Here is a 25,287-nt window from a genome sequence, read left to right on the forward strand (position 1 = left end):
GTAAGAGCCCGGATAGCTCAGTCGGTAGAGCATCAGACTTTTAATCTGAGGGTCCAGGGTTCAAGTCCCTGTTCGGGCGAACAAATTTTTCATTTGCCATTTTGAAAAGTAAGAACATACAAACAATGCAAGGGAGAAGATATTGTCTATAATGAACGACTAATATATTGTATTATATATTCGAGAATGTGATGTGGGGATGCACACAAGTTGTTAAGCAGCCAATGGTCAACCATACTCAACCTAATTATAAATTTGTTTATTAAAAAAAACAATTTAACATCATAAATATATATTTTTATATATTAAAATAAATTGCGATGGCCAATCAGCGCGAGCTACTCCATCTTTACTGAGCGAATGGCATTCTCGGGCTTCATCTTTGTCAGAGTTCCTCGACCAATCACGCTTGCAGTCGCCGAGGAGGCGGGCTCTTTGGGCGGGATACACCTGATAATAAACTGTTTGTTCTCAATTGATATTGTTCATTGAAGCTTACTGTATTATGTAGAAGAGTATCGAGTGAGCGAATTTATTACCTGCATTCAGATTTAGCATTTTCCTTCATGTCAGTCCTATCTTCATTTTAAAAATCTGTTTAAATGTCCGCGTAATTTTGTCCTTTTAACAGTTAAGGGGTTTTCCCGTGACTGACAGCACTAGTCAAAACATTTATCAGTTGCGTCTTGTTCCGTGTTCACAACAATTCAGTCTTTTCAATGTAAAAGTCTTCACTACTGACTGACACACTCATAAAGACAGTCTTTGCCGCCATCTAATGGCGTAACAATGTAACTTCTGTTACTGTTCACAGTCAGGGACTTTTTTCTGGTGGAAGGACACCTTTTGGTTAAAGTTTAATTCATGAAAATTCATTGCTACATATTTTTGGCTTTAATATTTGTATTGTGTGGTAACTGTTTTATAAAATCAATAAGGTACTGGAGGCTAGTGCTGTTTCATGAATAAGTCACAACAACTGAAGAGGTTGCTGGCACTCTGCTTCACATCGTGCCTAACAACGCCCTTCAGACTTATTCATGATACAGCACAGCCTCGAGTAGCCTACCTTATTGCTTATATTATATATATACTCAATGTTTCTACCTTTGTGTGTTTACTACTATTATTATTTATCTATTTGATATTATTGTTAAGTGGGTGGTTCTTTTTATCATTTTCCATGTTTATATATAATACATGCACACACTATTAATGTGTGCATAGTTTCTAATATTTCTATATTTGAACATTGATGTTCTTTAAAAAAAAACAAAGATTGTAACAAATATATATTTATATATATTAAAATAAATTCTAATAATTTTAATAAAAAAAATACACACACACACACACACACACACACACACACACACACACACACACACACACACACACACACACACACACACACACACACACAATCATTCCATACAGAAGATCCATATGATTAGATTTGTTGGAAAAATAAGAACAATTCCATTTTATTTTGTTTTTTAAACAAGTACATTTACCATTTAATATATATTTAGAATGTAACACTTTTTGTAGTAATTGACCACAGTGTAGCAGGAACATTCACATAAAAAAACAAAATGCATACATTCAGATTTAAATAAATGTATAACATCAAATTATATATTATATTACTTTTTACTCCTTTTAGAATATATTTTGCACATGAAGGAATCAGCAAGATGCAATGCAGGATAATGATTAACACCTGCTCATATCAAATAAAAAATTATGTAGATGCTAATTCATAGTGTTCATAGTTGTCTGGAATACACTTTTGATTCTGATTTGTTTCTTGCCTAAATAGTCATTTTTAACTTTATGTTACAGATCAGATATGTGGAAAAAATATACTTGTGATTTGATACACATTCTGGTTGCACCTCATTGTGGATATACCTGATTTACCACAGCTTTCAGACCCGTAGCTGTCCTGGTTTGATCACAGGATCAATACTTCATTGTGATTACAAGATTTTATAAGGTACTGAGATATAAGAGCTATAACACAGTGTGTGTTTGGAGGATGAAGCAACAATGTACATTTTATACAACAATCAATTCCATAATGGAAAAAAAAAATTAAATAAATAAGAGCACTGATGATATTAATTTCTTTGTGTGGATATTAGTGTCCATTCTGAAAACCATGTGGCCAATGACACCAAAGTTAATAATATAGATTCTCTCTATATAATAAATATAGCATGTATTTGTCTGTACAGTCCACAAACAGCAAGAATACGTCAAGCAGACAAGGCCTTGCGGTAGTGATTGTGAGTTGTCCTGGTACACACATGCACACACACAGACACACACACACACAGACACACACACACACAGACACACACACACACACACACACACACACACACACTATGAAAGCACATTTCTGCCACATAAAAAAGAAAAAAAATATATCATGCTTTGTAAATTATAATTCTGACATAAAAAGTCAAAATTATGACAGTCATATTTATGAGATGAAAAGTCAATAATTGAGTATGAAGTCAATTTCATCAAAACGTTAGTATGTGATCAGTATGATTTACCAAAGCATGATTTTTTTTTCTCTTCGGTGACGGAAATGGGCTTTCATGGCACAAACATCAAATCTGAAAAACAAATCCTAATGTCATATTTTCATAAGGTGACTGACACCAATGCACTGAAACACAGTACTGACTCAAACATTACATAAACTGGATGAAAAACACAAATCATTAATCAATTCTATAACACAAAGTGAATGAATACACTATCTATTAACGGACATGTTTTTTTTCTGTACTAAATCTAATACCTAGAGGCATTCCTTGGTATTGTCCAACAATATACCTTGTGATACAATAACCTGATCTGATTAGTGAAACAACTCACAGTAAAGACACTGACTTGGAAATAAGCAGGTTACAGAAACACATGCGAAAGGTCAGCTGACTGAAAGCACAGCGCCCCCTACTGCTACAGTTGTACACAGGAAAATCTGGATAGCCTATTAAAAGTGGCACATCAGAATACAGAATACTAATGAAGTGTTCAGGTCTACAGGAGCATTAAAGGCATAATTCACCCAAAAATGAAAACGTCATCATTTACTTAACCACAAAATAAGATATTTCCAAGAATGCTGGTAACCAGACAGCTGACGGCACCCATTGACTTCCATAGCCAGAAAAAAAATACTATGGAAGTCAATGGGTGCCGTCAGCTGTCTGGTTACCAGAATTCTTTGAAATATCTTCTTTTGTGTTCAACAGAAGAAAATCTCATACAGGTTTGAAACAACATGGGATTAAATCATTTTTTTGGTGAACTATCCCTTTAAGAGGGCGGTCACACTGAATTTTAAGCATGCAAAAATACCAGAAATATTTCAGATGCCACGACAAATATCTGTATACATAATGCTCTAGGGCTTCTGTTTTTAATAAATAATAAATCAAATTTAAATATATATCTACTCTATAAATATCTATTACAGTTTTCCACAGCAATAAAAACAAAGCAGCTTATCTATTTCATTTCAGCACAAGATGGAATTTCTATGAATGTACATTATCATTGAAATTTTGTGGCAGGTAAGATGTTTTTAAAAGAAATTAATACTTTTATTCAGCAAGGATACATTAAATTGATCAAACGTGACAGCAAAGACATTTATAACATTACAAACGATTTCTATTTCAAATAAATGCTGTTATTTTGAACGTTCTACTCAAAGAATCCTGAAAAAAAGAAATATTAAGCCAAATCAGCATATTACAATGATTTCTGAAGGATCATGTGACAATAAAGACTGGAGTAATGATGCTGAAAATTTAGCTTTGCCATCACAGGAATAAATTACATTTTACAATATATATAGAAAATATTACGGTTTCTACTGTATTTTTGATCAAATAAATGCAGCTTTGGTGAGCATAAGAGTCTTCTTTCAAAAAAAAAAAAAAATGAGAACCCATATTTTGGGTGTGCATCTGCTCTGTCACTTTCATATGCACAAAAATTAAGGTGAATGGATCGCGACATCTAGTGTGACCGCCTCTTAGAAGTAAAATGCACCTGACCTGAACTTCTGTTGCTCTGTTTCAAAACCTAGTGAGCTGCCTACATAGGCAGCATTTTAAGGCATCATAGGCACATCTCTGCAACATTATGCTGCCTTCTACGATACGTTCTTTTGGTCAAATTCTAAGGCAGCATCACATGCATGGAGAAGGCAATCCCAGAATGCATTGCAACACGATACAGTAAAAAACTAAAAAACTGGTGGAAAATGTGAGAATAATATTTATAAGTGCTTATTTTCACTCAAAAGTATCAATAAAAAGTTAAATCTGATTAAAATGGACTATTTTACCCAGAATTTATGTGTGCCATGTGTTAGTTTAGCAACATACAACACCAAATTCTACTGAAATCAAGTTGTAAACAAATCAGTCATTTATAAGATTCAGTTTCAGTTTATGCAGGCAGTAGACAGCAAGGCAGCACACTAGGTTGTGGAATAGAGTTTACAAGTCACCAGTGCTTGGTAATCCTGTCTGCATTGTAAACAGGACAAAATTCCATGTCATACAGTGAATGACCACTCATTAGCAGCATCTACTTATGATGTTTAGTAAAACCTGATTTAAGAGCCAGATGACTCCATTAAAAAAAAATTGCACACTGACTGATTTCAGGTAGATCAAGATGTTTGGCATCAGAAATGTTATGCTACCTATACACTTGAAGCTCATTAAGCTTTGGCCAAATATTCCCTGTTGTCTAGTAGCAAGGGCTGATGGGATACATTGTGAACACGAGTAACAAGAGATGTGAGAGGTTTCAGAATTACTTGTTCTCTATAAGTGTCTGCACTTTGCACACCAGGTCTCGAGCCTGAGTCAGAATCTGTTTGATATTGTGATGCTCAGCCATTTCTGAAAAAAAAAGAAAAAAAGACAACATTAAGGGATATGACTGTGCAATTATTCAAATTACCTGCCTATTCCACTGAATAATAATATAGATGTTCTAAAAAGATTGTAGCAACTCAATGTAATAACTGCACATAATGCAATACATATTACATTATTATTTTAATAAAATGTTAATAATGTAATAATTTTCACAAACCGTAATAAAATCTTGAGCACATAATGTAATAATTTTTTACATTGACAAATTTATTACATTATAAATTCATTTATATAAATTATAAATGTCATATTGTCATAAATTGTAACATCTTTTAAAATATAACAAATTTTAAATAATTGCATGAATATTTAAATCTGTTGCATTTCAGTTAGTTTAAGACTGAATTTAGATTTTTAAAAATGTACTGTAAGGGAATATCTTTGTTTATGTTTTATTACAATTATGACAATGTTTGTTGAGTTTAAAATGTAATATATTTCTCATAATGTAAAATTGTTACTACATTATGAGCTCAAGATTTTATTATATTTTGAGAAAATTATTACATTATGAACATTTTATTACAATAATAATGTAATACTACATTTTGTCCAGTTTTTACATTATGTGCAGTTATTACATTATGAGTAGCTACAATGATCAAACAAATAACTATAAAGCAATTTCTCCATATATCGATTACAAATGTGGGTACATCCAAGAGTAGCTAAAAATAACACTAAATAAGTATGTAAATAAATGACTTTTTAAATGGAGAAATAAATAGATATTTATTTTATTTTAATGTTTAAAAAGTAAATATATATTAAAAAAAAAAAAAATATATATATATATATATATATATATATATATATATATATATATATATATATATATATATATATATATATATATATATATATAAAATATTATTTTTTTTTTATTTTTTTTTTTTTTAAACTGGTAACATTTTAAATGGTCCTCATAAAAAGAGGTTCTTGACATTGAGAGATTACTGTACCAGGGTATATAATGAATAAATATTTACCATTGAAAAACTTGATGATGTCTGTGAAGTCCATATTGTTCTCTAGGATGATGTCTCTGTAGATTTCCACCAATGCAAGAGCAATGAAGAGCACAAAATGGCTGGAGGAGACACACTTAGCAGCCCAGATGACCTCCCAAACAGCAAACACATCATCATACACCAACTCTGAGGATTTGAAAGCCATATGTTAGGCAGTATCTGTAGTATTTACAAGGGCGTAATTTCCACTGGGGACAGGGGGGACATGTCCCCCCCACTTTTCAAAATCCCGTTTGTGTCCCCCCCACTTTCAAATTAATTTATGATTTTTTTAACCGAACGCCGTCATGGAGGAGCAGAACACAGAGAGCCTGTCTGTGTCGATGCGCGCGTTCGCGTCCAAGAACGTTGCGTGCACACTCTAAAAATAGCTCAGTGAAGGTTCTAATGAGCAGGTATTTTATACGGCAAAAGTGGGAGTAAAGTTTTCGTGCACTATATTCAAAGTCATCTGAAGCCATTCCATAGCTTCATGTGAGGGACAGAAGAATATGTACATCGTTAATTTTAAGTTCACGGAAACTCTTCTTCCCTCCGCTGCAGCTGTCAATCATTCTCTGTTCAGCACTCAAACAGCGTCGCGTTCAGTAAAGACAGTCATCATGGTAAAACTATTCAGATTATAATACTTGATATGTAGATAAAGGGCTGTGGATTGGCATAAACTAACTTGATCTTGCTGGAGTTTAATGCTGTTTCTAAACGATGTCATGACTGTTAGATGCAGATGTACACAGGGATTCTCTTTGTGCCAAACATTTATAATGCTCAGCGAAACTGCGCGCTCTGACTCGATATTGTTTCAAGCGGTTTTTACTGCTGTTTTGAAGCGTTTCATATTATTATGGTTTTGCACACTGAAAGATTATTAATAGCATATTTTTTTCTGTCGTATCTATCATATCTTGTTGCCCCATTAAAAAGCTGCACAATACATTTAAAAATAAATGTCTTTTAATCTTACATTAAAATAAATACATATAATTCTATACATAGCTATAAATATAAATCTAATCTATTTTTTTTTCTTCATTTTATAAGAATACAAATAGTAATTTTAAACTTTTTGTTAACATTTGGATTTTATAAAATTACTGTGCAAAGTTTGCTGCTGAATTATATACTTACCTAGTTTATTTATTTATTTATTGTTCAGCTTATGATTATATATTTGTAACCCGGTTGAAATATATTCTTTAGTATAAGATATACAAGTTTGAATAAATAATTTCATAGTTTAATAAATAGAATTTAAGGTTAAAAAAAGGGTTATAATTCATTGACCAGCAAAGAAGTTATGATTTTGCTCAATGTCTTTTGAGTAATGTTCATGGTTTACTGTATATAGCATTTAAAATGTTAAATATTTGTTGGGTAATAATATATGTGAAAATGCTTTAAAGATGCCTGTAAGAATAGGAAGAAAGAGTTACACAAATGTTTTGTGAATTATTTTATTTCTGAAAGTTTTGTGTATGAGCCAATCACAGTCGGGGTCAAAGTACAAGGAAGTGAGAGACGAACGCTGGTGGTTCGCGGAGAGAAAAATACGGTTGCTGTTAATGTAATGCACCAGATAAGAAAAGTGTTCAACAAGGACTCTTATACAAAACTTTAATGGTGATAATTCTGTCTGTGTGAGTGGTAAACTCATAACAGTTAGACAGACATAAGTTTAATTTAGCCGCTGATTTAGTGACTAGAGTTTTGCATTGACTTGGCTAACAAGCTAGCGGCCAGCGACCTCGATTAGTTAAGCCTGTGTGGAAACGTGAGACCGACGATGATCAAAGACCCTGACGGAGCCGGATAGTGTTATCGAGTGGTGGACTTTGATGGAGATCGTCAACCATGGGAATCTTCTCTTCAACCGTCTTCTTTTCGGCGCAAATCCTCTCATCCCGACTTCTGCTGCTGACGCCTTTGATCCTGTGCGCGTGAGGTTACATTGAGTAAAGGTACCATTTTTTGTTTGGCCTGTGTGGTGAAGCAGCCATTTGGTTTAAGGCTACAACGTACCCGAGCTACATTCAGGCCTGCATCATTTGAACATTTGAAGGGTATTTCACATTAAGCTAGGGTTTTGCCGGCTATTTTATTTTCTTGGGCCCTTTTGTGTTAAATGTGAATTTGAATGCATTTGTGATCTGAAAAGTGAGTTTGACAGACATATTTAACTTCTGACCTTCCTTTTCTAAGTAAATCTGGTATATTTTTTATATAAAACTATTGTGGTTACTGACTCTTTTGATATTTTACGTTAATTAAGAAAAAGAGTAACATTTGTTTTAAATGTAAAAGTGTTTATAGGATAGAAGTAATTCCCAGACAATTCATTCCCTGTTAAAAGGTAAATATTAGTGCTTAAATAGTGATTTAAAGGGGAAAAGTATTTAATTTATTATGTTTTAAATTACACTCACCCATACAAGTTAAACATTGATAAGTTTATTAGTGAAACACACTTATTTGATAGATAGTTAAAGAACTCAGGATAGCCACCTCTCATTATAGTCAAGCACGCTAGAGAGGCGCTACATATTTTTATTCATTTGTTGTTTTCTGGATTGTCAATGAGTGACCACTAATTGCACAAATACAGATGTATGGATACAGGCCCCTGCTAATAAATTAATTCAACAAAGGTAACCTCTTTTGCTACATATTTTTAATGGTTTAAATGTGTACTCTACATGTTTGACCACTTATGAACTATCATTTAGCCTACTATATGTTGTGTATGTGACCAATGTGCTGTACCATCACCAATAAATAGATACTATTAGAGCACAAAATTGTTTACAAGAGAACAAATTTCTTCATTGATCTAGTCACTTAATTTTGCTCTCAGAATGCACCAGATTTATGCATTTAAATTTAAAATGTACAAAGCTTTCCTACAGGGGGGCATGTGAACAACTGTAATGGGATGATCAGGTTCAGATATCTAAATCAGAGAATATCATCGGGCGTTTGGCGGGTGGATGATTTATTTTTAACAGTGGATTCAGGTACACCTCAATGCACAGACTTTTTCTTTGTTCAATTTGGATACTGAACATGGGTTGGAGCTCTTTATTTTGAACTCTCAAAGTTCACCAGATTAATGAATTTATCTTTAAAATGTACACAATTTTCTTCCGGGGGGGCATGCCCCCGGACCCGCCTAGAGGATGTGTGTCCCCCCCACTTTTCAAACCAAAGTTACACCCTTGAGTATTTAATAGGCCTATTGTTCATGTTTCAGTATAACTTAATCTCCGTGGACAGCAGGGGGAGCTGTCATTTCTGAATTGGTTTGAAAGGCAGAATGGGCAGAATCTTACGGAGCCCCTAAAGGGACCTTTGCAAAAATAAAAAAAATGACGGAGTTTCGCGTGCTCACGAGATACTTTCGCGTGCTCACGAGAAACTTATGTCGTGCGCACGTGTTACAATTTCCGGTTTGTGTATACTATCCGCTTGTTAAGTCATGACGTATGATGCTACAATGGATATGCATACATTAATAAAAATATATTTGCTCAAAATTATGCAGAAAATGCGAGTATGCATGAATAGGCTAAATAAAGATCTATTTGCTCAAAATTATAAAGAAGAAGATGGTATGGACGAGCATGAATTATTAACGATCTATTTGCTCAAAAATATGCAGAAAATGCGAGTATGGATATGCATAAACTAATAAAGATCTATTTGCTCAAAATTATAAAGAAAATGCGAGTATGGATGAATTAATAAAGATCTATTTGCTCAAAATTATAAAGAAAATGCGAGTATGAATTAATAACGATCTATTTGCTCAAATTATGCAGAAAATGCGAGTATGGATGTGCATAAATTAATAACGATCTATTTGCTGAAATGTGGCTTTCGTAGGGCAGTTTATATCACGGTCTTATGTCTGTCTGCTTTAAAGCATTCTCTGTGATGGCCGGGATATGAATAGTTGTGTGCATTGTTCTTTTTGCCAAGTTAAAAAAATAAATAAATAAGGCTGATACAGTAAAAAGTGCTCAAAATGTGGCTTTCGTTAGGGAAGTGCGTCACTTTTCAAGGACTTATGTCCATTTGTGGCATCCAAGAATCGCGCTGGGAAATGGGCTCAGTGTTGTCATAATGCCACGTTTAATGGTTCATGAAAAAACATTGGTACAGTAAAAATGATGAAACTTTGTATTTCGTTAGGGCAGTAGGCCATATTTATATTTTCCCATGTAAAAGTACTGGAACTGTAAAATGTAGGCGTACTAAAATTTCATATTTCACAAGATCAAACGGCCCTTTATTAAACCACTTTGTCCATACTCTGGCATTCTTCATAGGCAGTGACGCACAAATGAAGTAGGTTATAGTATACACAAACCGGAAATTGTAACGAGTGCGCACGACATAAGTTTCTCATGCGCACGCGAAAGTATCTCGTGCGCACGCAATACATTTCTCGTGCGCACACGAAAGCACGCGAAACTCCTTCATTTTTTATTTTTGCAAAGGTCCCTTTAGGGGCTCCGTAGAATCTCATTATTCTAGTTTTTAATATAATTGGCCTTTAATAAAATTTAATGTTTCTCAGATAAAGCACATGGTAATGTGAGTAGAGCCTTGTACTTAGCCTAATATTAATGTAATAATATGTTTTAAATTACTGAGTCACAATCAACAAGATTGCATTGCAATTGCTAATTAGGAGGTTCATTTTAAAACTTTAAGCAAAATATGGCTTCATCTCATTGCAGATGAGAATAGAATAGATTAAGTTACAATTTTGTATTTATTGTATGCTAGTTTTCAAAAAAAAAAACAACAACAACAACAACAACAACTCTCTATGTGAAGGACATCATTACCTCTTTTAAAGTCAAGAAGAAACCAGCGATAGCAGAAGTAGAAGTGGGTGTAATCTCCATTCTGATGCATTAGCTCAAACAGCTCTGCGTCTAAAATCTATTTACACACAAAGAGGAAAATAGCAAAAAAATTCACATCCACATTTTACATTTAATGGCATGTTTTCTAACAAATGTGTCTATAGCAGACATTTGACCTGGATCAGAGATCTCATGTTGGCAAAGTGGGTGTCCATCGCACCTCCATGAGGAAAATTTTGATTCATCCTTTTCATTAGTTCAGTGAAACAACTGAAAGCCATGGCCTCTGAAAGATTCAAAGAAAACAGATATGAGAAAAACTAAACATACTTGTAATCATTTGGTCTTTTTTAAACAGTGGCATGAACTCAAAAACACATAGATGATGAAGACAGACTCACCATCATCTAGAATAACTAGCAAGGGAGCGAGCAGGTCACACATGCCCTGGACATATCCGATTTCAAGGTGCTGCCAGATGTAACTGTAGAAAGTGTCAATACAAGGATATTTGAGCTACATCACAACACCAGATGTAGTTGCCATGCAGTTGCTGAGGTCTTTTTGGTGGTTGCTAGGGTGTTTCTAGATGGTTTCTAGGGTCTTCTGAGTGGTTGCTTAATGGCCAAAGTCAAACAGCCCAACTTTAAGCGTCTATAATATTCTGGCCCTAGATATGACTTAATGTAAGTCTGTCTGTGTTTTTCTGTATGTTTTACCATCTGCCAGGTGAAAATCAGAATCTAATAACAAAATAAAGAATATTAAACATTTCATTAAAAATCTGGCCAATACAATGAACGATATACAATAGGTCCTATTTTATCTCAAAGGTGTGAACTACAAGTTAATTTAGGCATCACATTATAATAGTACAAAAATGGATATTCATTTAGAGAATGGCTAATAATTGCATTTATTTATTTATTTATTAATTGATTAATGTTATTAAAGATTAAGCATTAGGTGATGGCTAAGGTGATCTAATATTTAAAAATAGTGGAAATTAGCATGTACAATTAAATATCTAATATCGGCTAATACGCTACCCTTCAAGATTGGGGTCAGTATGATTTTTTGTTTTTGAAAAATAAATACTTTTATTCAATAAGAACACATTAAATTGATTAAACATAACAGTAAATATCATATCAGGTATCAGTGCCCATGTTAACAGGTTTGAGCATTCACACTGCACATAGAAACAGTCTATAAATGACATCTTAAAATACATTAAAATGTTTAGAAATAGTCATTTTAAATTGTAATATTTCACAATATTACTGTATTTTTAATCAAATAGTTGGTGAGCAAGAAGAGACTTCTTTCAAAAACATAAAAAACTATTACAGACCCCAACCGTTTGAACAGTAGTTCAGTTGATAAACTTAAAAAAAAATAAAATAAAATAAAAAACACTGTACCAATATATTGTGCATTCGTTCTTAGAAAAGTAATAGCAGACTTCTCCTCAACAAGGCACATGATTTGAGGCATCATTCACAAGCAGTGAAGGCCAATGAAGGAAAGATTTTGTTACCTGCACATGATGTTGCGCAGTTTCTCCAAGTTAGCAGGTGTGAAATACCAGTAATTTCGGTCACAGCGCTGAACATCTTTATCTATGCGATGCAGATTTAGAGTATACATGTCCAAAAGCTCTTGCTGCAATTACAAAAGGCAAAAAGATTTAGATCATGAGTATTTGAATTCATCTTATAAGAGATAAAAACTATATTCATATCAAGATATATAACACAAATAACGCAGCATCAGTTTTTTCTGTCATAATTCGGCTATATCGTGATTAATTACAGAAAAAAAAAAAGTGTGATTAATTAGTTAATTTTTTAATCGATTGACAGCACTAATCAAAATACATCTCTGAAACATGTGCTTACAGAATATGTGGTCCCTATAGAGGACACTGGAGAGGCAGCTTCATTCTTCTCAGTGTTCACAGCCAGTGAATCAAGCTGTGGGCAGAGACTCTCCATCTCTGGCTCCTCAGAGTCCTTTCCTTCAGAGCTGGGCTTTCCATGAGCTTCCTCCAGCCTGAGCTCCAAAACAGTTACAGATGTCTGCTCACTTGTCTTTCTTTTGGGTGAACTCTTGCTTTCCCAAACCAATGACACTTTAGCTATAGGAATCTCTTCCATTTCAATGGCAGAGGGAGACTCGTCTGACTCCGTTTCATCTTGGGCCTCGCTCATCTTTCTTGTGCTAAAAGCTTCGTGCACCAATGGAACCACCATCTCTTCAACTACTGGAGCATTCCTCTGCATTTCTTTATGCGTGGTCTTCTTTGTGACAACCTTCCCTTCTGTTTGCTCTGCACCAATGGCTGTTGGGAGATCAGAACCTGCTTTCCTCTTTCCTGTTGTTCCAGCTTCATTGGGTAAGTCATTGGTCTTCAGAGTCTTCTTTTCTTTCCCATTATCTGTTCTTAACACTCTTTGTGTGCCACTTACATTGCTGGCGTCCTCCATCCATGCCTCGGAGTCTTTATCTTTGCTTGTTTCATTGGTTTTCGCCGTTTCCTTCTCTGCATCACCATCCTTTGAAACAGACACTAGCATGTCAGCTACAACCTTCTGCTCAAGTGCATCTGATACCTTATGATCTTTTGTTACAAAAGGTTCCTTTCTGACTGCTCTAACATCTTTATTTCCCACTTGGGACCTTTCAACGCCCACCCTTACCTGATTCTCATTCATCTTTGGCTCTGGAGGAGTCGATTCCACGACCTCTGTTGCTTTGGGAATATCTGGCTCAGTTCGCCGTGTCAGCGCTTCGTTTTCTGTTGTCAAGGTTTTCTCTGGAGATTCACCCACTTCCATTTTGGTCACGTAGCTGTAAGCTGCTCCAGGGGTCTCAAAAGCTGTTTTTAACCCCTCTGGTTCAACCTCTGCCCTATCATCAGAGATCTCCGTGGCCTTTTTGCTTCCCTCTGATATTGTCACCACTGCATCCAAAGACACTTTGTCAACCTCAATTTTATTATCTTCTCTCACACCCTGTTTCTTCATCTTTTCGGTCTCACCTTCCTCAGTCAGCTTTCCTTCCTCTTCAGATGAATTTGCAACACTTTCCTTTGATACTACTAGCTGTGGTTGGGCTTTGAGGTTTGGCTCATGTATCCCACTGTCCTCTGTACTCAAGGAGTCTGACTGCCCAGAAGTAACAGAGAAGTTTCTGGAAGAGGGTTGACCAGAGTCTGGAGAACTGGTGCCAATTTGGGGTGTTCCGTTTGAGATTTTGGAAACATGTTTGTCGTCCCCCTTGAGCTCAGACTCAATCTGGTCGACCTCTTCAACGGATTCAAACACCTGGGAAAACAAACCAAAGGGAAGTAGGCTACTCCAGGGGAAGGGGTTTTGGGAAGTGAAGAACTACCAGGAAAGAATGTGAGGGTGAGGAAGATCAGTCAAGGGGGGCAACATTTGTACTCATGGTTTTTAAGGACAATGTCAACTTTTAAAATTATTCATGTACTGGCAGCAACATTAGTTTGAGGTTTACCTGAGTGCTGCTGCTGGAGTCACTCTGCAGCCTGGAATCTCTTTGTCTGCCTGAACTACAGCTCTGTGAGGACTGAATGACAAACACAATGCATCCTTAAGTAAATACTGCATAAAATCAAAAGCAAACTTTTCAGTGTGGACTCTTAAAAAAAAAAAAAAAAAAAAAAGTCTTCAATGCCTGCCAAAGATGCATGTAGGTCCCATAAAGTCTTCTGCTTTGTGGATCTGCACTCACCTCATTGCTGATGGTGGAGTCACGGTGCATAATTCTCAGCGTGGTGCTGTCCATACTTGTCCCAGATGAACACTTGGCTAATGCCACTGCGTGCTGTTCTTTCTCTCTCTGTCTAACAATGGCCTCACACCCCAGCCATTCGCTCATGGTCTGTTCGTAGCACGCTCGCATCTGCTCATCCACCTGCGGAGTTCAGAGTTTCAGATCTTAAAACAAAAGCCCCTCGACAACAATGGAACAAGCGCTTTGATTCACAAACCATCTGAAATCCAATGCACCCTGGTTTGGATAAAAGCTGACTAAAAAAATTAAATGCTTGTCACTTTTGTCAGAGCTCAGGAAAAGCAACTGGGGGGGGATGCCAGGTTTGCCATATTCAAGGGCATTCACTGGAAATCTTACAGAAAACAAAGAATAAAGTTGCAGTCACATTAGCTAAATTTTTTGCTGCTAAAAAAGTTCCCAGACTACCTATACGTGGTTCAGATACCTCTCGGATTTCATTAAAAATATCTTAATTTGTGTTCCGAAGATGATCGAAGGTTTTACGGGTATGGAACGACATAAGGGTGAGTACTTAATGACAGAAATTCCATTTTTGGATGAACTGTTTGGAAGGACAGTTTTAACCAAAAAAAAAAAAGACACCAACCTCTTTTCTTTCAGCCTCAGACATCCCAAATTGGTAATGACCCAGCAGGAAGGGCCAGACCTCTTTGCGCAAAGAAGGCTCAACTCCACCGAAATAAACTAGCCGCAATAACTCATTTTCTTCATAGGCCTGCAAGAGAACAGGCACACACTTACTCCAAAGCAGGTGAACTGACTTCCAAGAAAAAAAAAAAAATGGTATTTTAATTTAAGTACATTTTAGTTTAGGGTCCAATTCTCACTATTAACTAGTTGCTTGTTAACATGCATATTACTAGGATATTGGCTGTTTATTAGTACTTATAAAGCACATTTTAAGGCCTTATTCTGCATGACCATATTCTACAACCCTTAATCCTACCCATAGTAACATAATAACTACCTTAGTAATTATTAATAAGCAGTAATTAGGAGTTTACTGCACAAGTCGTAGTTAATGGTTAGTTAATAGTGAGAACTGGACCCTAATCTAAGGTGCGACCATTATTTAACTATGTTAACCAGTCAAATCAATATCCAATATACATTGGTTTGCCTGTTTAGAGCATAAAATAGTCTGCCAGTATAAGCACACTAACAATCACAGGCATAAGGGTACTTCTGTATGGATTTTACATTGATTTTCACTCTTTAGTGCCACCACTGTGGCACTTAGGCTCTCAGCATTAGTCATCCAAACATATTGTTTATGTGATGAGAATGAGAGAACTGTGATTAGGGACTAATGAATATTAATGAGTGTCTAGCAAAGACGCTAATTTAAATGTGGCTGCTTTTGACTTCAGGCAGAGTTGTGTATGTGTGCACTTACGTTGCAGTCTTGAAGAAACTTCTGCCACACTTCTGTCGTGAGGCCACCATACGCATCACCAGGCACATCTGGTTCCACAATAGTGTGATTAACAAGGCCAGACAGGTGAGTGCGGACTGTGGACAGGTGACGGCAGTACGCAAGCCCTGAGAGAGCAAAATATGTGTGTGGTTGAATGAATAAGAGAGACATTTGAGTATGTAAAGGTCACCTTTGATGAAAAAAGATGGTGTTGTGAGACTATGAAATGAATACGAACATCCGTAGAAAGCCCGGGAGATGATTTGGTTCTTCATATTGTCACATAGCAACTTTAGAGGGGCCCTGCGGATGAGATAATGGTATTTCCTTAAATATATTTTTAACATTAATTATTTACATTTATTATTTGATTTGTTTATAAAGTTATAAAGGTTATAAAGTTATACATTTACACTTTAGTACAGAATATCTATAGGTTTCACATATAAACAATAAGTGATACTTGGATATAAAAATACCTATTGGTGCTTATTGGGTAAGGGAAGTTCAATTGAATGCTCAAATTGCAGTCCAAGGCACTCAAAGTAGGATTTAAATTTTAAATTTGGTGGTGGATGTAGCTTTAAATCTCTAGGAGTTAGAGTCAGAAATTTTAGTCTCAGAAGAAGAATACATTTCTCAAGCTAACATTAATAATAATAATAATAATAATAATTATTAATAATTATTATTATTTTTATATATTATATTTTATTTAATTCTATTTTGAGTGCCTTTGACCACTATTCTTGTTTATCTGTAGGCTAATTCTGATAAAATTAGTCACTTCTTTTTTTCTATTTACTTCTATAACTTGGACAATATTATATTCTGTCATTGTACCTTTCATGGTTGCATCCATTGGGCGGTGCTCCATCAGAGAAGCTACTCTGTGAGCAGGAAGAGCAAGATGATTTCCTTGGTGTTGGGTGCCACATGTTTGCTCCCTGATCTATCAATTCCGGTGCCACTACCACACAAACACACACAGAAATCTGATTATGCATTGAACATCTGGTTACATAATGGAGCTTAAGTAGCCACAAGCAGAGCGACAAGAACCCACAATTACACCCAACCTGAAAAAAAAAGAAAAAAAAAAAAGAAAATGCAATAATACCAGTCTGCAAGAATTTAATAAAATAATAATGGCTGCTGTGACACTCAAAATTAACAGGATCATATTCCGGGTCAGATTTAAGAGCCACTTTTATGATTACAAATACATATAATCATTAAATAGTACACATATATTTCAAGGCTCCCTGAAAACACAACCATTAGCCTACAATTAACCAAGGGTCACTAAATTTCACAGGAGGACGACTCCTGAACAAAACAGAAAACTCACATTGGCAACTATGTGATTGCTTGCAGACGTAGAGGCCATAAAAGCAAGCATAAACCAGCAAGTTGGCGCATCAGACAGATACATGAACACATAAATGAGATGTGACAGGGAGAATTACAGCTGGGCTCAGGGGAGGACGGGGGCCCTCCCGGGCAACTGCAGTGGCGCATTGGCATCACCAGGGTCTGGCGTTTATGAGGCCATAGCCTCCTCGAATTCAGGGAGAGAGATCGGGCCAGGAGGACAGTACCCAGGGAGAGATGGGAGGTGTGGGTAACAGTCACTGTAATGAGTCAAAACAGCTCAGTAAAACCAAAAGAATGTTTATGATGGATGGTACACATAAATGGACAAAAAAAAAATGGAAATGACAAAAATACCTTGATGGATACAAGAGGGCTCTTTTTTCTATTATCCCTTCCTAAAAGCTGACATCCCTAATAGCTGTACCATAATGGGGAAACATTTAATGGCTCAAGAGCTTGTCTGATACTATTATTCAGTCTCTTACCGAAATCTGAATGGCTGTTTGGGAAAATAATGCGGAAGACATAATCGGTTGCTTCTTCCTCTTCTTTGTCTGAGACAGAGTCTGAGGATCCCTGTGGACATCTCTTTTTTAGCTTAGGAAATACTTTACCCTGAAAAAAAAAGAAAAGTGAAGCATCAGTTCAGGATACAATGACTGCAACAGATAAGCAAAGTACAGTCTAGAACGTAATTAGGCGCATGAAATGGCCAATTATTTCCCCCCGTTCATAATTTATTTGTAACACACAAAATAAACTGTAATTGACAGATTAATCAATCAAGACATGCAAATTACAGCACAGCGAGAGAGTGTAATTGAACTAAATAATAAGGCAAGAATTAATCTGTAGCTCAAACTGTGAAGTCTCTTATGCTGACTAAGGTTACATTTATCTGATCAAAAATACAGTAAAATCTGAAATATTGTGAAATATGGGTGGGTGGGATTATAGACCGATCGTATAGTTGCACCGCCTCTACTGCCGTGAATCCGCTCCTCGGCTACCAACGAGTCTGCACCTCATCTACTGACCACGATACAGCCATTTCTTTTTTCAAGTTGTGTGCGACGGTCGTTTAAAGCAAGCTGTTCCGTGAACAAATGATACTGTGCTGGCTGTTACTATTTAAATCAGGTTTGGTGTCTCATGTTTCAAATTCAATGACGCTGGTAGTGACAATTCATCTGCGGTGTTTACACGTCACATTTAGTATTGGTTCGGCTTGCTTAGAACCTCCAATGAGGTGATACCATTTAAGCGAACCGTACCGTACCGTTCCGTACCGAGCCGTCCCATGCAGTGGAAAAGCGCCAATAATGTATGTTGTGTATATTTGAGGAAGGTGTCCAATCCTGCTCTTGGAGGGCCACTATCCAGCTCTAGCCCTAGTTAAACACCTGAATCAGCTAATCAAGGCCTTTAGTTAAGATCACTAGAAACGTCCAGGAAGGTTTGCTGGAGCTAAACTGTGTAGGAGTGTGTCCCTTCAGGAGTAGGATTAGACACCCCTGGTCTATAGTAACATTAAATGTTGTACAGCTCAATTTCAAACCTTTCCTCTCTGGGACCAAAGGGGTGGGTCTAATTGGCCATGAGGCAGAAGACCATTTTCAAGACAGGAGAGGAACTGAAGAAGGTGACCACCGCGGGGAAAACGAATCGGAGGCCTTTGAATCCCATCCTGACTAACCAGAACCACTGTTCCCCCACAGTCTACTGCAGACAAAAAATACATAACAACAGAATTATTATTATAAAATAATGTGATGCACAAGGTTCTTGCCATCACATATTACTAGGTTTAATACATGATGTTTTGTACATGGAGAACTCCTCTGCACTCGAAACATTTCCTCTTTTAACTGTACCTAAGATCTGAACCATCTTGATATTCTTAATATTGAAGCCATGACACAGCTTGTACTATAAGGAATTATTCATTGCCATTATTAGCTGAATTACATTGCTTCATAATCTGAGTACAGCCTCGCTTTAAATTCTCATCTCTCTCCAGAAGCAATTATGTTCTGATTAATTCTGCTCCCTCTATTCGGTTCGCTGATTTTGTGCATGGATGAATATGAAAAGGGCAAGTACAAGTGGGGATATTGGCTGAATATTTGAGTGTACCCAAGTGGATTTACTTCACCAAATGAGACTAAATACTGATTAATGTTAATGTTAGATATGCTTTTAACCTTTGGCAACTATGTAGAATTTACATTAAGGTCATATTATATGTCTATGACTCATTTGAGCTCTCAGAATTATGGACAGATAAGAAATTGCAGGATGTGTGTCACTTGGCTTCCAGTTTCTCAAACTGGCACAATGTACCTACCCTGCTGATGACAGTGCAAGTACACAATCTCCTCCAGGCGGATTGTCATGGCGTAGTCCCAGTAAACACTGCAAGGAAACAGGTTAGACTTTAGTGGCTTATGAGCAACATAACTGAATATAAACAAAGTCCCTTTAAGACAAGTAATTTCACTCGGCGGCCATCTTTGAAACGCCTCTCGGGCATCCTGGGCATCATGCCCTATCTCTTTGAATGGGGAAACATCAAATTCTCCAAAACTGTTCGCAAACCTTACGATTACATTCCATATTTTAAATCACCAATGAAATCTGACAACAGCTGTCTTATAAATGTTTTATCCAAACGCTCGAATCATGACAAAAAAAAAAAAAACTGTATTTTTTAGGCTGGATCAAGCTAATGCGCATGCGCAGACCTAAATGCGCGTCTCTTCTGCCATGTTTCAGAGGCGAGCGTCTGACTGTTTCTATAGAAACCGGTGCTTCTAACTGCCGCTGCAGTGACGCGATGACTTTACCAGTCGGCGATTGGCTCTTATTTAGAAGGCGGGACTTATTCCGCCATATTGCGCGTTACACTTTCTCCAATTCAAAACAATACGAGTGACACGTCTTGTGTTATTCTATAGTCTTTGATATAAACCAATAATATGTAAAAGAATAGAAATGTCAATGTTTCAAAATGTTGTTTATATAAACTTTAATATTTTATTTAATGTTTCTTTAAATGTTTATTACTAAGAAAAAAAAGTCACGTATCGTTTCATTTTTCACCAGTTGGATAGAATATATAAATCATGTAAAATTATCTCTTATCTCCTGTGATACTCCAATTCAAAGAGATAATTTAAAATACTATATGTGTAATTCAAAATTCAATTATATACATTGTATTTTATTAAAAAGATGACTAAACCAATGACAAACCAACCTTATTTCCCTTCTAAAAAGGGTTTATTCTCTTTATCTTACAAACTGAACAGAGTCCCACCTCTTCTCATAGTCGAGATCTCCCACAGAGCCGTTCATTAGCTGATTTGGCGTCCATTTCAGAGTCATGCAGTCAGCCGTCTGGTGCAGAGAGAGGTATCCTGGGATTGCTTCCATATCATCCCTCTGAAAGTACCACAACAGAAGCCCACATTACAAAGCAAACCTTTCAATCAATAATAAATTCTGCTCAAACTGTTTTCAGCTACTAGATTCTTTTGCACTTTTATTATAGCTTTTCTATTTAATCACAATAAAAAGGTAATTTAATGTTTAGATAAAATATGCCCCTATAATTGACAGCTGTTTCATATATTATTTACCGGCTGCACCAGTACGTTGTTCTTGCCGAACAGGAGGGTCGCTCTGGAATTCTGATGAAGAGACTCCACGTAGTCTCTGGCAGAGGGGGAGGGAGATGGCCTTTCATCCATACTACTACTGGAGTGTCTTTTCTGAATCTGAATACACACACGCATACATTATTGAGAACTGTGAGCAAATCACCAAACAAATATTACATAAGCAACTAATCTCACCAGACAATATAACTGATAATCCCTAGCGAACATTGTGTTATAGTAACTATTCATCTTGTTTTCCTAATATTATGCTACTACATCCATCTGTCCAAGGTGGACAAATGTTTGGCCGCAGGTGAGTCATTAGATGTATACTTACGTCTCCTCTTTCATATATCAGAAAGGAACTCGGCAGCAAAAACTTGGCTTTTACAGCTCTCTAGCAGATATTTGCAATACATCAGAAAACAAGCCTGAAGTGCAGTGCAGTCAGATCTATCGAAGACGAAAAACAAGCGCTGTGTGTCCTGCTGTTGTGTGGGTGTTGGCGATGGCCAGAGAGGGTGATCAGTCAGGAATCTGACGGCTGCGTTTGGTAATGGAGCTGGGTAATGATGTGAAGCATGTCTCTCGAGTGGAGGTTCATATTCTCCTCAGAAACAGCAGCCACACTCAAATATACTGACCGCAGCATGACTCTTATGGACCACAACCCCCTTCACAGATCTTTGATGGAGGAACCACACTGATTTCAAAAGCTAAAAGATCACTGAGAAAATGCACAAACTAAACTGGCTTGCTCTGAAATATTGAGATTTTGTTTATTTGGACTTTGTTTTATCATAAAAATGAGCTTGGATATAGAAATTACCCTTACCAACACTGACAAACAATTCTAAAAAAAATAAAAAAATAAACAAATGATCATTCATATTAAATTGACCTCGAGTCCAACATACTAAAGAAGCTCAATTGTTGTGCATTCAAAACTGCTAACAAACAAAATGTTGAAAGTACTGCTGCATAATACTGAAAAACCAGGCTTATTGGTTATGTCACTATGTATTTTGACTTTAATGTGACATGTAATCGACTGACTATAAACTGCTCTTGACCCCTGACATTTCCCTGAGGCATGGTTTGAAACTTCAAGTGAATTTTAAATGGCCTGAACTTTCAATTTGAAATGGCACTTCCATCTCGTTCAAATGCACAAGAGCTTTCACTCTTACTAATTTTAAGTGCAACAGACAGAAAATTTAACCCAGCACCATAACCCAGAACGCCCAAGATCAATATATTATCCTGCACATGATTATTGTGAAGGTGATGTGTGCACCATTAACAGCATCAAACAGAACTGCACATTTACTTAGTCGTCGCGTTGAAGTATTTGAAAACAAAAAAAAAATCCACACACACCGTGTCAGATGTTAAACTCATTTACTCACGCAGAGGGCAGGTCTCTTTGTAGGCGAGTCTTGTCGACAGTGGCCACTGTGAATACGATGCCTTTGCACCAACTCGTCAGCTGAAGGATCCGTCCAGAAATGATCTGCCGTCTTCATTTTTGTGTACTCTAATGCACAGGGGCCCACTAAAGAAGAAATAAAGTTGAAAAAAAGATTATCTGCACAATGCCAACAATAAAGGAAACAATAAGAGGAAACAATAAGAGAAAATTGCTCTGTTCCAAAACCTAGTGAAGAGAAATAGGCAGCTGCATTCTAAGCCATTATCCTAATCGTCAAGATGAATGATTTGAAACATTCCACATAGGCAGCAACTCCATGTGCTACACAATTAGTGCTCTGCATGGGAAACTCAAAACTGACTTCAACAGAATTTGATGTTATCCTGATGTTAAGCTAATGGCCTGATACTCTAATAAGCATACATTATGTATCTTGCACAAATTTTAGTTAAAATATAAACTTAATTAAAGCTGCAAGCAGTGTTGAAAGGGCCCTCGCACCCAGGGCCATGCATGTAAGCGAGTAAATACAGGAGAAATATGGCAAAGTAATTTCAACATGCCACACTTCCTGCTGCCAACAGGTGGAGCTTTGACTATTACTGAATACTGCCATGTAGATGTCTTTAGGCCAGGACTATTATCAAATGTGAAGTTTGGAGCAGATCGGACATTGTTTGGCGGAGTTACAACAACTTCCTGTTTCATGGCGTTAAACGCATACTTTAGCACTTAGCCAAGTGTTGCATGATTTAACATGTTTCTAGCATGTTTGGTAATTCATGGCATATTTAAATGGGTTTCTGGGCGTGAATTATAGTGCAAGGCATGACATTTCCTGTTGCCAGCAGGTGGCGCAATGACTATAGCTGAATATTGCCATGTAGATGTCTTCAGGCCAGGACTCTTATCACACATGTGAAGTTTGGGGCAGATCGGACATTGTATGCCTGAGTTACAACAGCTTCCTCTTTCATGGCGAAACATCATACTTTGTCAGGCTGCCACGGACACGCCCTTCAAAGAAAACTCAAGATCTTTGCAATTTAACATCACTAAGGTCTTAAGATTAGACTGACCAAATATGATATTGATGTGGTAAATGAGAAAAATTTTTTTTATCTTGGATGAATGTAAAGCGATTGTATCAGACCTCCAAAACAAAATTAGGAACCTTTAAAACAGCATAATAGGGGTACTTTAACAATAAGAAAGATTTAAGGAAAAAAAAAAGCAGGTCTACCTAACAAAGAGGCGAGGATAGGGCCGTCCACCGGGTCCATTAGGATAGCCTCCTTCTCATAAAACTTACTGTAACAACATTAAAAGCAACTTTAATTTAACATAATGCAAGTTGGCAAGTTTGATTGTACCTGAAAGAAAACGGTTCAAGCTTGCTTTCTCTTAATATCTCTATCCCACCTCTCTCACCTGCTGTTTTCCACCAGGTACAGCACGATCTTGTCCAGCACTTTCTCAATGAGTGCGGTGTGGATCCACACATATCTGACGGCCTGAGGTGAGAAGTTTGGGACCTTGGGCATCTTACGGCTGCTCTCACTGTATGAGAGAGACTGACTTCGTCTGAAGCAAAGAAGTAGCAAAGAACAGTCAAAGTCAGCAAAAGTCAAAAGTTTTTACACTGTCAAGATCAATTCCTATGTAGATACATGTGCTTTGAAAGGAGCTTTTGTCAACAAGGTGGTAACTACTAAGCATATCATCATATACTCTTTCCAGGAATGGTATTAACTTTGCCTGTAGTGCACATATGTTGGTAATATCTATGAGATAAAAAAAAAAAAAAAAAAAAATGCTTCAGAAAGTAAATACATTGCAAGTTTTTAGGTTTCGAACAATTTATGTATTGTATATATTTTGAGAGAGTCTCAGTTGTGTGTTGTGTTGGAGGAGATCACAAAATCTGGTCTCACTTGCTCTCAAAGACCAGCTCCAGCTCCTGGGCTTTTCTGCACAGCTCTTCAGCTGGAGGGAAGCTTTTGCCCACTTTGGTGAAGAGCGCAGCTATTTTGTTGCTTCGTAGGAAACCGGCAGCTCTCCGCTTCAACCCATGAAGCACACAGGCTTCAACAGCAGCTACACACACATTTACACACAGAAGAAATGGACAACAACAAATTATTGGATCATTTTTGATGAAGAAGAAAGAGTATGTTACCCCAATGCTTGAAAGGATTTTTGTGTATGAGAGCAACAAGAAAATAGGGATATGATTGCAAAATCTTGAAAACAGTAAGCATGCTGTCAAAATGTGGGAATTATACTTGTGTACGCTTTCAAAAAAAATATTTTGAAAGAAATTAATACTTATATTTAGCAAGGATGCATTAAATTGATCAAAAGTGACAGCAAAGACTTTTATAATGTTACAAAAGATTACAATTTCAAACAAATTCTATTCTTTTGAATATTCTATTCATCAAAGAATCCAGAGAAAATGGATTTATTTTCAACAAAAATATTAAGCAGTACTTTTTTTTTTTTTTTTCAACATTGCAAATAAGAATAAATGCTTCTTGAGCACCAAATCAAAATATTAGACTGATTTCTGAAGGATCATGTGGCACTGAAGACTGGAGTAATGATGCTGAGGAAAAAAAAAAAAAAAAAAAAATCAGCTTTGCCATAACAGGAATAAATGACATTTTAAAATATATTAAATTAGAAAA

General features: G+C 36.4%; 1 protein-coding gene and 1 non-coding gene across 9 annotated transcripts in view; one reads left to right on the plus strand and one right to left on the minus strand.

Annotated features, from left to right (window-relative positions):
- Positions 1–6: 6 nt before the first annotated feature.
- trnak-uuu lies at positions 7–79 on the plus strand. Its single transcript has one exon. It is a non-coding gene; the product is annotated as a tRNA-Lys (tRNA).
- Positions 80–3,849: 3,770 nt separating this feature from the next.
- The window catches only part of sgsm1a (small G protein signaling modulator 1a), a 47,901-nt gene continuing 26,463 nt past the window's right edge, over positions 3,850–25,287 (minus strand). For 2 of the 8 annotated variants that reach the window (XM_048188596.1, XM_048188597.1), the window contains 23 exons: positions 24,532–24,694; positions 24,029–24,181; positions 23,841–23,908; positions 22,575–22,720; positions 21,145–21,282; positions 20,823–20,947; positions 19,851–19,918; positions 19,062–19,225; positions 17,989–18,118; positions 17,596–17,760; positions 16,970–17,096; positions 16,365–16,429; positions 16,106–16,251; positions 15,296–15,424; positions 14,644–14,826; positions 14,407–14,478; positions 12,786–14,276; positions 12,425–12,549; positions 11,286–11,368; positions 11,061–11,170; positions 10,864–10,960; positions 5,972–6,139; positions 3,850–4,943 (listed from right to left, as the gene is read on the minus strand). In XM_048188596.1, coding sequence (XP_048044553.1) covers positions 4,855–4,943; positions 5,972–6,139; positions 10,864–10,960; positions 11,061–11,170; positions 11,286–11,368; positions 12,425–12,549; positions 12,786–14,276; positions 14,407–14,478; positions 14,644–14,826; positions 15,296–15,424; positions 16,106–16,251; positions 16,365–16,429; positions 16,970–17,096; positions 17,596–17,760; positions 17,989–18,118; positions 19,062–19,225; positions 19,851–19,918; positions 20,823–20,947; positions 21,145–21,282; positions 22,575–22,720; positions 23,841–23,908; positions 24,029–24,181; positions 24,532–24,694 — 4,205 coding nt within the window. In that variant the 3' untranslated portion in view covers positions 3,850–4,854. The remainder of the gene's footprint in view (positions 4,944–5,971; positions 6,140–10,863; positions 10,961–11,060; positions 11,171–11,285; positions 11,369–12,424; positions 12,550–12,785; positions 14,277–14,406; positions 14,479–14,643; positions 14,827–15,295; positions 15,425–16,105; positions 16,252–16,364; positions 16,430–16,969; positions 17,097–17,595; positions 17,761–17,988; positions 18,119–19,061; positions 19,226–19,850; positions 19,919–20,822; positions 20,948–21,144; positions 21,283–22,574; positions 22,721–23,840; positions 23,909–24,028; positions 24,182–24,531; positions 24,695–25,287) is intronic. The other 6 variants (XM_048188602.1, XM_048188599.1, XM_048188600.1 and 3 more) reach the window with 6 other exon arrangements.

Source organism: Megalobrama amblycephala, linkage group LG4 (genome assembly GCF_018812025.1).
Source record: "Megalobrama amblycephala isolate DHTTF-2021 linkage group LG4, ASM1881202v1, whole genome shotgun sequence".
Lineage (NCBI taxonomy): Eukaryota > Metazoa > Chordata > Actinopteri > Cypriniformes > Xenocyprididae > Megalobrama > Megalobrama amblycephala.